The following is a 16,089-nucleotide window of genomic DNA, read 5'->3' on the forward strand; positions in this document are numbered from 1 at the left end:
TTGTATAATTCTTTCCTAACAGCCTTTTACAACACAGTTTTGTGGTTGGAAGGAGTAATTTTTACTCAAAGAAGTAATCGCTGGAACCACCAATTCTTGAATATCCTCTAGCACAGAGCCAAGAGCCACACACTGGCTTCCATGCACACCTTCATGCCATAAGTTAATCACATATTCATTTTTACTAACAATTTCTCTTTCATGTGATGAGCGACTTTTGCACCGACTGAGGCGACTTGCTGAAATTTTAAAAACAAAAATCCCATATAGAGTGGACGGATATTAAAAGAGAAAATTTATTGACATGGAGGGTGAAGACCAGTACTAAAAAAAAGGCAGGTTCTAATAGCACATCTGCCTCTCTTAATTAGTGGTGAATAGTTAAGTCAGCATGTCGTTCTCTCATAGGGACTATTTCTTATCGAGCGAGCAGGGCTGTAATGTTATTAGAAGCACGTTCTACGTCCCATGCTTATTACACCCAGTGCGGTGCTTTGCATCCGTAACAACTCTCCCATTCACATCTGCTGACTGCAGAGCAGATCTACTTTTGCACATTTTATGTGGGCCGGTCTCCTGGAAACTATAGCTACATAAAATGTTTTAAAAACACACACACACAACACACAGCTATTTAAAATGACTCATCCCATTTGGATTGGGTTTCCAGTTTGCCTGAAGTTAGGCATCAACATTTCACAATTCTCATCCTCCGCCAGAATCTGCTGGGACAGAGGTGATTTCCGCACAGATCTACGGCGGCCTCCAGGACGCCCCTCCAAGAGGGCAGATGCCCGCCGGCCGCGTCCCAGCCCGGAACAATGCCTGCCTGGCACACAGAAGGTGTAAACCAGAGAGGCACTCGGCGAATGACTGAGTTCCTAGAAAATCCTGACGTGGTCAGAAACGACCGAGCCATCTGGAGCCCGGTGAGGTTCCTTCTGTGGTTTCCCGAAGATGTTGGCTCGGCCGAACATGATCTCTGTTCCCTTTACTTCCCAGCGGCGCGCCCACGTACCTTTCGCAGTGATGACCCGTGGTGTAGTCCTGGCAGCTCAGGCACTCCCCCGTCACCGCGTCGCAGTCGTCGGCGTGGCCGTTGCACTGGCAGGGCTGGCAGCTCGGGAAGCCCCAGTACCCGGGCAGGCACCGGTCACACTGCCGCGCGTACACCCCCTGGAAGCAGTGGCACTGGCCAGTGACGGGGTCGCAGAAAGCACTGACAGACCCCTGCAGGTGGCAGTCGCACGCTGGAGAGACACGCAAGCGGGGAGCCACCCTGAGAAACTCATCCCGTGCGAACACACCCCTCGTGTCGGCTCCCGAGGATGCCCACGGGCGCCCGGGACCGACTCCCAGAGGGAAGCAGTGCCCCCGAGGCGGGGGCAACCACGCCAGGGTTTGCCAGGTCATCTGGACGAGCACCTGACGGTCAGGTTAACCTACGTTTGCAGCCACTGGGGCCAAAGCCGAAGGTTCCAGGAGCACATCTGTCGCAGGTTCTTCCCACCACGTTCGGCCGGCACTGGCACTGGCCCCCGTTGGGGTCGCAGACGGAGCTTAAGGAGCCCTGCGGGTCGCACTCACACGCTGCAGGGGAAATCGAGGTCACCACCTGGGACACAGCGGCGGCTCCTCCCACAAAGGAGGGCAGCTTGCCACCCCCGGCTCCGACCCGGCCTGTCCCTTCCCTGGGGCTCTCTCTGGCCCTTCCTCCCTGACTCCCTGGGCCGATTCAGAATTCCCACGGAAACCAATCTCATCCCTGTCATGAGCAGGAGGGAAGCCACAGGACACACAGAGTTGGCAGATACAGGCCGTTTTTCTAGGAAGAGACCACTAAGGTTTTCTCTCCTTCAAAGCTTAAACATCACAGGACCTTAAGACAAAGGCCCAGGGACCTCTGGGAGATGGTCCGACCTTTCAAAGAGAAAACCAAATTTCAGTTCTGCACGGCTCCTCTGACCCCCGTCCCAGCGGCCCACCCTGCCCGTGGGCACGCTGCCGCCTCCTGCCGCCCACGTGTGTGTCTTGAATATTGATTGCATTTGCAATGGGGCTTTATCACTGAAATATTCTTTAAAAAAAAAAAAAGACAAACTATTTTTTGTTGTTGTTCATCCTCAACCAAGGATATTTTTCCATTGATTTTTAGGGACAGTGGAAGGGAGAGGGACAGACACAGAGAGAGAAACAATGATGTGAGAGAGACACATCGACTGGTTGCCTCCCGCAAGTGCCCCAACCAGGCCAGGGAGCCAAACCGGCTAAAGGCGAACAAATGTTGAGACACGATTTTTCCTGTGCTGACTGCCTAACAGCTATCTATACGGCGTGCTTTCCCACGTACCTCACGATGCCAGGTGTACTCTTGGCTCTCAAGAAAAAAGGGCAGAAGCAGCTGTGCTAACACCTACCCAAGCCTGTCTGGTGTATCAGCGCAGAAATGCTAAAGATTATGTTCCTGCAAACGTCAGTCATTGGCGTTTTCACAACGCTTCTGCTGTTCTCCAGACATCGGTATCTCTGAAAGATTTCCCAGGCGCCGTTGGTGACAGGCCCATCCCCTGAACCGCCCACGGTGAAGATGTCCAGTGACTGACAGAACGGCATGAGGACAAGCTGTGAAGAAACGAGATCAGCAAAGTGTTCTTACACTGGTGCCCCGTGTCCACAAGGAAAGCAAGTAAACGTAAAAACCCAGATGCCTCTTTGACTCTTGAAAAGAAAAAGTTCCATTCTTTTCATAAGCCTTCCCATTCTTAAAATCTTCCTGCCAGAAGGAGTTTAGATTGATGGTTTTTGAAGTGTCATTTTTAAGACATTTCATATTTTCAGAAAGAATCAGAGGGTGGAGTTTTTTTTTTTTGTTTGTTTGTTTTAAATCCTCACTTGAGGACATGCTTAGAGAGAGGAAGGGAGAAAGGGAGAGAGAAACACCGATCTGTTGCCTTCAACATGTGCTCCGATTGGGATCAAATCCACAAGTCAGGTACATGTCCTGAAGGGGAATCGAACCAGCAACCTTTGGGTGCACAGGACGATGCTGAAACAACTGAGCCACTCAACTAGGGCCAGAGGCAGGGTGTTACTAAAATAAATAAGCAAAGCATCCTTCGAGGTAGAAAGATGACTCTGCCTAGGCTCTCAGCACGACCCCTCCACAAACCCTTGGGGAAGAAGATGAACACTTCCCGCCCAGCCTTCCCTGCGCGTGTCGGAAACAGCCCTGCACTTACTGAATCGATAAACGTGTAGGGACTCTCCACACCGCTATCGGAGGTGGTGTACTGGGGCAGCTCCAGCCTGACTGTGTAGTTCACGCCCTTCTCAAAGCACACGGGGCGCGGGAGGACGACGTACCTGCCCCAGATCAAGAGACAACAACAAAAGTCAACCTTTAAGTATCCAGTCGGTCAATCAGAGTGCTACGCAGCTCTTTCCGAAGCGAGCAAGTCAACAGTCAGTGTTTGCCTTTGGCCCTGACATGGAAACTGTACAACGCACAAGGCAAGATACCGAAAAATAGAGAAAATATTTAATTTGCATATTGGTTCTATTGAGCTGCAAACCGCTGTCACACTGACCTCGACCCAGGCGACAAGGACACCACCTGGTTGTCGTCATCAGGAACTGTGTTACCACATCGGCTGCTGGTTGGAATCTTCCCGGGTCGCTGCACCGTGATGACAGCCTTTTCCCATTGGTCGGGGAGCTAGAAGGAGAAGCAGCCAATCAAAAGGACCATCGTCACTGGCCCACTGCTCCTGTTTATACAGACCTCTGCCAAGTTTCACTGGAGAACTCTTGCTTGCGTTTCTCTTCCCTCTTTACCACTTCCTCTGCTATCACCCCAGTTCCAGCCCTAATCCCTTCTCACCTGGACCTGAAACAGCTCCCCAACTGCTCTCCTGGCATCTCCCAGCGTCCCTTCCCACCCATGTTAAAACACGGGTCAGATCATGGCAATCCCCTGCTCAAAACCTTCAATAGCTTCCTCTTCATAGAGAGCCCAAGTTCATTCACTGGTCCTAGCATCTTTCCTAGCAGCATGCCTGACCATTTCCCTCACACCCAGCTATGTGGGATGACTCTCAAAACACTCTCCTCTCCGCTGCTCACGCTATTCCTGACTTCCTCGTGTCAAAATGTCATCTATGTTGAAGGCAAGGCCTGCATCTGTTTCTAGGCAGCCCTGACCCAGCCTCCAGCTGAGAGACTCTCATTCTGATCTTACAGTTAGGGGCCTGTGTCTGTGCCTGGGAAGTGCAGGTCCTGAGGGCAAGGACAGGACCTGGTACATTCTTGCCGCCACCTCAGCTCTCAGCAAGGTTAGGTGCCTGACAAGAGATTGCTAAATGCTCCTGAAATTGAATTCAAGAAAACTGTACATTTTCACTTCCCTGGAGGCTGGAAAGTCAGAGAGACGTTCTCTATTCCAGTGTAACCTCCAAATTTCACAAAAACAGTGTCCATTAGAGGAAAGACTTCTCTACCAACATCCTCCCCATCCCCAATAATTCATGGGGGGTTTACCTGTGGCTCGTAGCGAATTAGGATTTCATACTCCATGGAGTACGGTATGTTGTCAATGACAAACTCCAAATAAGCCCCTTCAGGCACTTGGACGAAGCCCGCTCCGGTCCAGGAGGGAATCCGGTCCTGCACGTACTGCCGCTCCACGATGGTGACCCCCTGGGGACAAGCGGACAGTCTTTATGCTTTACTTGCAGTGCAGTTCAATGGAATATAACAAAGTAATCTGAAGTCACCCAAAGGTGCAAAACTGTATTATTATGCCTATTTTTTGTAGTCACATTTTCCCAGTAGCCTGTAAAATGTTTTTAATATATAAACAGCAAATTGGTTTTTTAGTTTTGTGGTTGAGGTAGTCTTGGGATATTGGAGGCAGGACTCAAAGGCCTAAGACAGACCTTCTGTGATATAACCAGTGGGATGAGCATAAAGGAAGGAAAGAGGACATCCTACATGTTGCTGTGAGCCAGTTTAGGCGTCACAAGGCATTTCCCAAATTTTCTACAACGTCAGTCCAATATTTAGTGGATTTATTTCTATTTGTCTTTCTCATTGACATTTGTTTCAAGCACCAAGGACAAGTGAGGAAACGAGAGAATCAGGGATGCTCACTACAGATGAGTTCACTGTGACTGTCACTGAGGCTGAGAACTGACCAAGTTGAGCTGCTTAACTCAACACACATTCGGATTTGTTCACAGGGTGACATGGTGCCTGTGATTAGTCATCTCCAAAGAAGTCCTGCATTCCCTGTGTGTGTGTGTGTGTGTGTGTGTGTGAGGCTTTACTCAGGAAGAGGTAGGACCTACATTATCTCATCCTCAGATCTGGTCTAGACTTATGAGGTGATCAAAAAAAAAAGGCAAGAAAATGACACTCTGGGTCAGGGGTCCTCAAACTTTTTAAACAGGGGGCCAGTTCACTGTCCCTCAGACCGCTGGAGGGCTGGACTATAGTTTAAAAAAAAACTATGCACAAATTCCTATGCACACTGCACATATCTTATTTTGAAGTAAAAAAACAAAACGGGAGCAAATACACTATTTGTATTTGCCTGTGGCCCGCGGGCCGTAGTTTGAGGGCCCCTGCTCTGGGTCTTCGGGGCCCAGGCTTTAAGAGACCTGATAGCTCTGTTTCCTCCTCCTTGGAAGCCAGGCGCCATGTAAGAAGTCTCACTATCCTGCCTCCATCGTGCTGTGAGGAGGCGCGAGACAGCTGCATGGAGAGGTCATGCAGAGAAAACCGCCCAGCCAGCCACCAGCGGCTTCAGCCACTCAGGCCAAAGTGCCAGACACACGGCTAAGCCAGGACATGCTAACGGCTTATTCCACAGCAACAGAAAATGGAAACAACGTCCTCTCTGAGTACTCATACAGCAGCTCAACAGCAACTGTGCAGCGTAAGTGGAAAGAAGATGGGAAGAAGAAAAAGCACACAAAATCACCCGCAGGCACCAAAGGCCTTACTAGTGAATGTCTCGGGGTGTCTGCGAGCCACCTATTTATTTGGCTTTAAACATGACTGTTCCCAAGTTTGTATGGGCCTGATCCTTACTTTGGGCTCACCGAAAAGATACTTCTGGTTTGTTTACAAAATGTGTACACGCCGTCACTGCTTCCAAACGCCGCGTCACCGACCTGCCAAGCACCCCGCTACTTACGGGCCCAAAGTTGGCTTCTTCTGCTTCGTAGATGTAGTGATCCAGGGTGGTAAAGTAGTAGCCTGACTCCACTTCGTTGCACTGACGTCCGATCATGTGGGGCCGACACATGCACTGGCCCGACTCTGTGGAGCAGCTGGGAAGGAGCAGAGCCGGTCAGCGCGCTCGCCTCTTAGAGAGGAACCCACCGGATGTGGTTGCACATCTGCCATTAAACACTAAGTGGGGTGCGAGATTCAGGTGGGATTTTCTTATTTCCTTTGGAAAATAAGTACTTGGAAAAACCATCTTCCGGGGTTAATCCCAAGCTCCGCATGACCTGGTCTTCCACGTTTCCCTCCCCTGCCCTGTCTTCACTATGCCCTGTCCACACCATCTTGGGGGTTTCTATAAGATATAACAAATGTTCCTGTTTAGATTTTTTTTTCTTCTCTTGCTGCTTAGATTGCTTGCCTAATTTTCAGCTGCAACCCCTCTCCTGGGCCTTAGACCCAACTCCTAGGAGGACAGTTCTGACTTAGCTGTCCCAGAGACTAGCAGCACTCACATGGACAGCACTCAATGCCTCCCACACTCTCTACTCGGGGAAACACCACCAGTGAGTCAACCAAGTCAGAGGCCTGGAAACTACTCTCTGGATTCCTTCTTCATATCAGTCAGGAACCAGCCTCTGCGAACTCGCCTCCCGCCTCTGGTGCGTCTCTTCCCCTTTCCATGGGCTGCGCCATGCCTTTCTTCCTTCTCTCACTCACAGGAAAAGCAAATACGGTCTTCTAACTGGTATCCTTGCTGCCAATCTTCCAACTTCCCAACCTAAGCCACTGCCCCAGAGCTGCCCAAGTGCACCTCTCCAGGATGCATGAACTGCTGCCACTTCCTGGCTACAGTGGCCTTGGGAGGTGCCACAGGACTTCCACAATCTGCCATCTCTACCTTTCCAGCCTCATCTCTCCCCTCCGCTCCCCCACCCTGAGCTGCTTACAACCTCTCAAATGTGCCGGGGGACTCGGGACCTCCTGCCTTTGCTTATGCTGTTCTTACAGCCTGGGACGCCCTTCTCCTCCCTGACTCATCGGCAAAGGTCCACCTACTCTTTCCAGATTCACCAAGGGCTCCTGCCGTGGCACTCCCTGGCCCTCATCCCACTCCATCAAATGCAACACCTTCTCTTTATGCCACCGCCTCCTTGCAGAAGGAAGGATGTATCTACAACATCTACAACAAAGCTGTGACACGGCAGGTGTTCATTAAAGTTGAGGCCCTGTGTCTTCAAATCCTACTTATTTTTCAAAGCCCAGCTCAACTTTCATGAAGTTTCGTTTGGTTCCCTCCTCCTACATTCTCCACTGGTGCTTCCTGAGGCTTCCATTATTCCTTAGCTGTCCCGTTAAGGCATTTACGGCCTTCTCTCTGTAGTATAATTATTGGCAGACCTATTTAACCCCTCCTGGACTGCAAACTCCTTGAGGGCTGGGCTGTGCCGTATTCACCTCAGTCACCCCGTAGGGCCTGGCCCAGGGCTGAGTACACTCAAACCCCTGCTCAACAGACAAATGCATGAAGGACAGGAGTTCTGAATTTTAAAAAAAAACAAACAAATGGAAAAAGAATAGGAGATTTACTGTAATAATACAATTTTAAAAAAATTAGTCCATTACTCTTTTAGGTAATAAAGGCCTCGGGATGAACTATAATTTATTCCTTTTGTTCTCAGCCTACGTCTATCTTTTTCCTTAGTATCATGACTTTGTGTACATGGTAAAACCAAATTATACACATTCATTTTTACTTCATTAAAGTCATGTGGTTTGAAACGATTACTTTAAACCCATTCCCAGACGTCGTTATTTTTTTTTTCTCATCCCAAAGTTCATTTTAAACCAAGTCTCTAAGTCCAAACAAAGTCTTCTTCTGTATATCATGTGAGTCGTTTTTACCCTGCAGGAATATGAACACTTAACATCCCATAGCCGATTCCCGGAGGAGAAAAGCTTGTTCCAATTAGGACCTAGCCCTCTTTTGGCCCAGTCCACCAACAAAAGCCATTGCCCAAAACCCAGGCACCAAACGCTACATCCTATGGACAAAAGAAAATCTTCAGTTCCTGCCCAGATGATTACCAAGGGAGCATATGTCCAAAACACGAACCCCCGAAGAAAAGAACTTGAGTCTTCAACGCCATCACTAGAAAATAAGCAAATAAAGCTGAGGACAAGGCCAGTGGGCAGACCCCTGGCGTGGCCTTACCTGCAGCCCAGTTCTAAAGAAGAAACAGCGCAGGAGGACCCGACCCAGGTGAAAGGAATTCCCTTAACAGCAGCCCTGGCACTCATTCCTCTTTGTGTCCACAGACCTGAACTGTTGCCACTGCGCGGCACGACTCCCATCCCACACTCACTCCTTAGCGAACTCACTCTTTTTTTTTTTTTTAAATATATTTTTTATTGATATTTTACAGAGATGAAGGGAGAAGGATAGAGAGTTAGAAACATTGATGAGAGAGAAACATCGATCAGCTGCCTCCTGCACGCCCCCTACTGGGGATGTGCCTGCAACCAAGGTACATGCCCTTGACCGGAATCGAACCTGGGACCTTTCAGTCCGCAGGTCGACGCTCTATCCACTGAGCCAAACCGGTTAGGGCTGAACTCACTCTTGTGGCTTTACCTGCTTCTGAGCAGACGGCCCTCACACCTACAGCTCTCGGCATTCATTCAGCCGTGCTCTGGGTGTACACGTCCAGCCACGAATGGGACATTTCCATGGTTTGCCCAGCGGTCATCTCTAATTCATCTTGTCCCCACCTGCTCGTCGCCTCTCCCACTGATTTCTTACATTCAGCTCTGCTATTTCTGTCAGCAGATTTAAAATTCTTCTGATGTTTTAGGCGAGACATAACCTTCCCCTTTCTTTATCCCCAATATCCAAGTCTTATTTCAAGATGTTTCTCCACTCAGTTTCTGCTCATTGTCACTGCCACTCTCCTAGCCCAGTATGTCATCTTTCTATACCTGCTACTCTAGCAACCTTCCACACTGACCTCCTAAGCTCTTCTCTGCCCCTGCCCAGTCCATCCTGTCTATACAGCCAAACCAATCTTCCCACAGCACTGCTTTCAGCATTTCACAAAAATCCACGATTGTTTCTGCTCATCTTATATCAAGTCACAAGGCCCCTGCCTGGTTTCCAGCAGCCTCTATAACCCATGCTTCTTTCTCTGGTGCCCGCCCTTTAATTTCAGATCAGCCACACTCCTCATACTCTTCCACAAATATTTACTGAGCAAATATTGGTCCTGGAGGCTATGCTTGCTGGTGTTAATACTCTCACATTTTGGTCCATTGTCAATGTTCTTCTGAATCAATCCTTACTTCCTTGGTAAAGTCCATTATTTCTGGCTAAATAATGAGAAAGGAAAATGGGGAGGGAGGGGGGATGGTCCTTGTCCTTAAAGAAATTACCATTTAATTTGGGAGACTAAAAAAATAAAGCAATTGACCAATACAGCAAATAAAAACGCTCTAAGTACTTATATAGAGTTACAAGCTAAGTACTGTGGGCTTAGAGGCAGGCACTGCTCATCTGATTAAAGGCAGCATCATGAAAGAGGTGACTCTGAAGGTCGCAGAGGATCTTGACAGACAGAGAGGACAGGAACAACAGGAGCAAAGAGGCTAATAGAGGAATGTGAGCAGAGATGGTCAAGATCAGACCAGATCTGGACCTTGCCACACTCACTCCCTCTCCATGCCTTCAGCAGTCTTCTTCTTCGCAGCTAGAAGGCTTTGCTGCCCACTTGTTACACCCCTCAAATCTCACTCATTTTTAAAAAAGCCAAGCTCAGAATGGGCGGGGGGAGATGGGGGGGGATGGGGGGGATAAGGGCACATATGTAATAACTTAATAAAAAATTTAAAAAAAAAGGCAAGCTCAAATGCTATCTCCTCCATAGTGAGACAAAAGATTTATTACGTGTAATTATCCTTCCCTGTGTTCAAGGAAAAATCATATTGGATAGAAATGGTACATTTAAAAGTATGTTAACTAGATACAGATTTAATTCATTTGGATCAGTAAGGTAGAATAAGGATGTAAGATAAGACAAAATAAGTCAGGACTTACGGTAGGAGATTAATGACCCCAAAAGATGTCCATGGCCTGATCCCCAGAATCTGTGGGTATGTTACCTCACAGAGCTCAAGGGACTTTGCTGATGTGATTAAGGTTAAGGATGTTGGGATGGGCCCAATCTAATCAAGTGAGTTCTTCCAAGTGGAAGAAGAAAGCAGAAAAGCGGGTAAACGTTGTGACATGAGAATCATTTGACTCACAGTTGTTGGCTTTGAGGACGAAAGGAGAAGGCCATGAGTCAAGGGATGTGGGCAGCCCTGGGGAGCTGGGAGCCAGCAGGAAAACGAAACCTCATCCCTCAACCCAAAGCAACTGGATTCTGCCAACAAGTCCGGTCGGCAGGAAACACATTTTCCTTTAGAGCCTTAAGAGAGGAACACAGCCCTACCGACATCTTCATTTTAGTCAACAAAAGTTTCTCATAAATACAGAAATTAGCAACTTATTTAATTGGAAGGAACATTCTATTTCATTTAAATAGTGTGAAGCAGAGCAAATACTGTACAGTTTTAACTTTTTTCTATTACTGAGAAACTGGGAGAAAAGTGAAAGGATAACAAGATCATTCATAAGAACCACCACGGTTCAACACTGATTTCTCCTCCATCATTCTGATCACAAATAAGAGTTGGTTCTACATTGATTAGCAGTCAGCACTACTCATTTTATCCAAAGCAGGATACTTTCTTAAAGGGAAGGAGCTGTCCTCTGCGATCCTTTTATGTCCAACTACCTAGAATTAACAAAGGGTTAGATGCCCACTCAATATATTGATGAAAACATATATTAATTTCTGCTCTTGTTTCAAAGTATAAGCAAGTTCATTTCCTCATTTATTGATCACCTGCAAGGCCCTCTGTGCTGGGTACAAAGGGAGATTCAAGAACAAGTAAGACACAATTCCTGTCTAAAGAGACCTTTCGAATACAAACAGCTATAATACGTAGCCAACTAAAATAAGTGCGAAAAGAGATGCAGAAGTAATGTGTTGTTGAATGATCAAGTGAGGGCAGGGGACTTCGGTCTAGGAGTTAGAAGTCTTCAAGCCAGATATCAGTCATAAATTAATTGATGAAATGATTTTGAGGAAGGATACAAAGGTGTTTACATTTTTAAAAGTTTTTTTTAAAGCATTTATAAGTAGTATTTACCTAGCAACCATTCTTATGTATCCATTAAAACAGGTTATCTGGTAGACAAAACTTCGTTAACCTGGCTTAGGTTATATTATTCACATTAATTAGGTCTTACTGCTTAAAAATATTCAAAAGTCCAGATTAGCTGTCAACATAATAGACCCGGATTACTAAGCTTTTATTGTTCTCCAAAAATCCATTTGGCTCATTATACAAAACATTTTAAAAGTTTTTCCACTTCACATGATTTTTACACTTAGTTCAGTCCCTGGCCAAAGTAACTAAGGCATGTTTGGGATCACATTTAGATACTGCCTTCTTCTCAGGGGCACATACATAGTTTTTATATTTTAAAAATATTTTGTTTCTCAAATTCTTTAAGTCAATCGACATTTCATCAATACCTACTATGTGTCCAAGGCGAGGTAAAGGAATATTATCAGAGAGAAGATACTGATGAGTGGTTGCAACAAACCATTCATTTCGCAAGTATTTCCTGAGAATCTGCTCTGCCCCACGCATTCTCCAAGTGGAACCGGTGCTTCAGAGACTGGGCCTCAACCACTCCCATGGGGGTCCTAGAGAAAGTCCCCTGGGGGCCAACTTGGAAAAGGATCTCGACAAAACACTGCAGAGGCACAGGACCAGAGGCAACGCGAAAGGTTCTTTTTCCCATCACTCATGCCAAAAGATAGAGTGTCTCATCAATCACGTTAGAGAGATCAAATTACCTGCCTTAAAATTTTCACTAAAACATCTGCTTCACAGACTCTCTTGATTAGCACACTCTGGTTTTCACTAGTATACATTCTTTTTGCAGGAGACAGGAGGGGCAGCTCAGGGGTTGTGGAGGGGTGGATTCAGAGACAGGAAACGTGTGTACAATAGAGAAAAAGAGGAAGGGAGTGGAAGTAATAGAAACCATTTAGGGTAAAGGAACATAGGACATTCCTGAGTTTATGACATAATTTGGAAAATTATGGGTGCCATTTTCACCTACTCGAGGAGTGTTCGAGGTGTGATGACAGTTTGGAACTGAGGAATAAGTCACTAAAGGAATCAGTGCATGTTCTGGGAGTCACAAAGGAAAGCCAGAGAAGTGGTTCCATAAGCAGGCAAGTAGTTGGTCTTTCCTTCCAGCTTTTATGGAATTATCCTCGCTTCCTCCCCTCTGGAGGTTTTCGAAGAATAGACATTCAGTACTGGAGTTCCAGAGGGCTACATACACGCTGTGTTCAGTTTGCTACGCGTTCTGGAATAGGACAGACCCAAACACAGGCCAAACAGAACACGCTCTTGCTGCCTGGAATCCCATTCCCTCCCAGCAGACTTCCATGGTGTTGAGAAATAATCTTGTAAAAAAGTCAATTTATGAGTACATAAAGCTTGCTCAATGAATTCAGCATGTTCTCTCTGGGAAAGTTCAGGGCCAAGGAAACATCTGCCTGTTCTCTCAGCAGCCACTCACCCTATCTTTACCAGATGTTCTGACTCTGATCCTGTAACCAACGGAGACCAAAACTCTCTTCGACTCCAAGGTGGTTCATTAAACGCCCAGAAATTCAACATCTTGCCAAATGTGTATTATGATTCATTTCTGGTAGAGCTTCATGTCTCCTCTATTCAAGGAATACCAATGTATTTAAGTAACTAAAAGGTATTATATGTCATTTTCATTAATAGGCTTGGAAGCTGAATAAAATAAAATGAAATGATTCTTTACACAAATCAAAATGGGAGTTCATTTTTCATCTTATGGATTGGTGAAAAATAAAATGATGATGCCAACTGCTGGTGGGAATAGAGAAAAGGGTACTTTTGTAACTGGTTTGTAGAAAAATAAATCAGCACAATCTGTCTGCAGAACAACCTGACATTCTATTAAAATAAAAAATGTACATCCACATTGACTTCGAAGTTCCATCATTAGGAACCTAATCTATAGTTATATCTACATTCATCAAAATCTATCTACAAGAATATTCACTGAAACATACTTAAAAAGCAAAAAGACTGGAAGTAAATAAATCATCGCACTTTCACATGATGGGGGTAGATAAACACATGCTGATATGAAAAAAGATCTCTAGATAAAAAAGCAAGTTGTGCAATTGTGTACATAACATCTATTGCTTTGATTTTCAAAAAATGTCAGTAACGTGAAGTGGGAAATCATGGGCTTTTTTTCTTTGTACTTGTCTCTTTTAAAAAATAAAACCTAACATGTTATTTTAAAAAAAATGAGAAGAAAGAAATTGTAATTTTTAACACATATTCTGAGCACTATTATTGATGTCTACAGAAATACAAGAAACTGTTAACAGTGGCACTACTAGGTAATGGAACTTGAGGAGAGAAAGGACAGGATAGCTGTCAGAATTGTTTGAATTTTTTAGAACTACTAGAGGCCCAGTGCATGAAATTTGTGCATTGGGGTGGGGGGGGTCCCCCAGCTCGGCCTGCACCCTCTCCAATCCTTGTGCAGGGATTGGGCCTAAACTGGCAGTAGGACATCCCTCTCGCAATCCAGGACCACTGGCTCCTAACTACTCGCCTGCCTGTCTACCTGCCTGCCTGATTGCCCCTAACCCCTCTGCCTGCCTGCCTGCCTGCCTGATTGCCCCTAACTGCTTCTGCCTGCCTGCCGGCCTGATCCCCCCTGACTTGCTCCCCTGCCAGACTGATTGCCCCTAACTGCCTCTGCCTTGGCCTCCGCCACCGCGGCTTTGTCTGGAAGGACGTCCAGAAGACATCTGGTCTATCTGGTCTAATTAGCACATTGCCCTTTTATTAGTATAGTGGGCATACACTGTTTCCATAATTTAAAAAATACTGTAAAGGGAAAGCATAAAAACAAGGAATATCAACACTATTCAAACCAAGAAACATAAACATACTATAAGGTTTCAAAGCTAACTCTTGGAACGAATAAGTCTTTGAAAGCATTGAGACCACAGGGAAAGTAATGATCAGGCATTCAAACCAAAGGTGAACACACTCTTGAATATCTCCTTCAGAGAATGATGTCACTCCTCCTAGGGATAAGGGGGGCTTCCCTGGGTGACGGAGTACGAACGTGTAAGTGAAGCCCCACTCACCTACTGTTCAGGGCTCCCCCAAAGTCACAGTCACAAGGTCGACATCCATCCAAATCGTTGCTCAAGCCCCAATGCTCTGGCTGCAGAACAAAAGATTAGACATCTAAAGGTGGGTTCCTGTAATTACACAATAGACTCAGCAAGAAACAAGTTATGGCGTGTTTTGGCTGTTCCGCCAAGCGTTCATTTGCACCGGGAAAGAAGAAAGTCTACAAAAGAAAGGAGTACAAGTATTCTGAAATAAGGACACCCAGGCTGCAGGTCACAGGGGTCAGAGAGGGTTACACATAATCACACGATAACCCCAGATGGGAGTAGTTTCTTTGCCCTGCAAATAGCCAATCGCCACGAGAAGGTAGCAAAGATGCCAATTTTCTTCAATAGAATTACTCTGGCAGTAAGAGAGTTTTGGCAAATGTTTGGCAGGCCTTTAAATTTTTCTAAAGTTCGGTCTGTCATAAACTCCATAAAGAAAGTTTTTCAAGGATTTGTTTATGTGGAAACATAGCCTAAAAAGCAAGGACTATTTTCACAACTGAAAGGTGAGGCGATCCCAGAGTCCTGGAACCACTGGAGATGGAAAGAAATGGGACAGAATCCATAGAGGGGTAAAGAACTCTTATGCCTCAACATATGCATGTTTCCTAATGAGCAGATAAAAACCGGGCTCAACATTTAATTCAGACTTCCAGAAATTTAAGAATATGCTAGGATATATGCAATATGCATATTTAGTGATCATATAGTTTGGGTTCAGTAGTATTTCTTCTCCCAAATTATAAAAGCAATCACAAAAATGTTGTAAGAGATATAGGATAATTTTTAAAAATTACTCTCCTAATTATTCCACCTGGAATTCAGGATGATGAACTTTTGGGTATATTTCCTGCCAGATTTTGTTTTCCTTGATGAATTGTTTTCTACATAATCAAGATACCACTCATATCATGAGGTTTTGTTTTGTTTTATTTTTATACCACCATAAGCATTTCCTCATGTTGCTGTTATTTTCAGTGGCAACCAAATATCACACTGTATGGAAGCCCCCAAATTTACTTAACTATTTCTCCCCACTGTTGCTTCTAAGTTTTTTTCTGTGATTAATGAAAGATGCAATGATTTATTGGATGATCACTTCATTAGACACATAATATCTAATCACTATGTTATACACCTGAAATGAATATAATATTGTATGTCAACTGTAATAGAAATATAATCTTAAAGATACTATGAGTCCTCTGGTGAATCCCTCTTTGTCCAATTTTCTGATTCTTTCTTTAGGATCAATACCCAGAAGTGTGATTACTGGGTCAAAGAATATGTGCATTTCTACAGGCTATTGATAAACTCCAAATTTTGGAGCTCCAAATTTTCAAAAATTATAGCCAATTTGCATTTCTATCAGCAGCATATGAGTACCAGCCCTTCATTTTGTCTGTGTTAGTCAGATTCCCATTTTTTAAAACTTGTATTAATTTTGTCTGTAAAAACGGCATTTCACTGAGGTTTTCTTTTACAATTCCGA

At 45.4% G+C, this 16,089-nt stretch overlaps 1 protein-coding gene across 1 annotated transcript in view; it reads right to left on the bottom strand.

The window, feature by feature from the left end:
• The window catches only part of LAMB1 (laminin subunit beta 1), a 58,173-nt gene that overhangs the window by 32,154 nt on the left and 9,930 nt on the right, over nt 1-16,089 (bottom strand). The window contains exons 8-15 of the mRNA XM_081102205.1: nt 14,562-14,641; nt 6,197-6,332; nt 4,537-4,695; nt 3,588-3,715; nt 3,240-3,363; nt 2,418-2,622; nt 1,447-1,590; nt 1,019-1,250 (exon numbers count right to left, since the gene is read on the bottom strand). Of these exons, the coding sequence (XP_080958331.1) occupies nt 1,019-1,250; nt 1,447-1,590; nt 2,418-2,622; nt 3,240-3,363; nt 3,588-3,715; nt 4,537-4,695; nt 6,197-6,332; nt 14,562-14,641 (1,208 nt within the window). The remainder of the gene's footprint in view (nt 1-1,018; nt 1,251-1,446; nt 1,591-2,417; nt 2,623-3,239; nt 3,364-3,587; nt 3,716-4,536; nt 4,696-6,196; nt 6,333-14,561; nt 14,642-16,089) is intronic.

The sequence above is a fragment of the Myotis nattereri genome (genome assembly GCF_964212035.1).
Source record: "Myotis nattereri genome assembly, chromosome: 11".
NCBI lineage: Eukaryota > Metazoa > Chordata > Mammalia > Chiroptera > Vespertilionidae > Myotis > Myotis nattereri.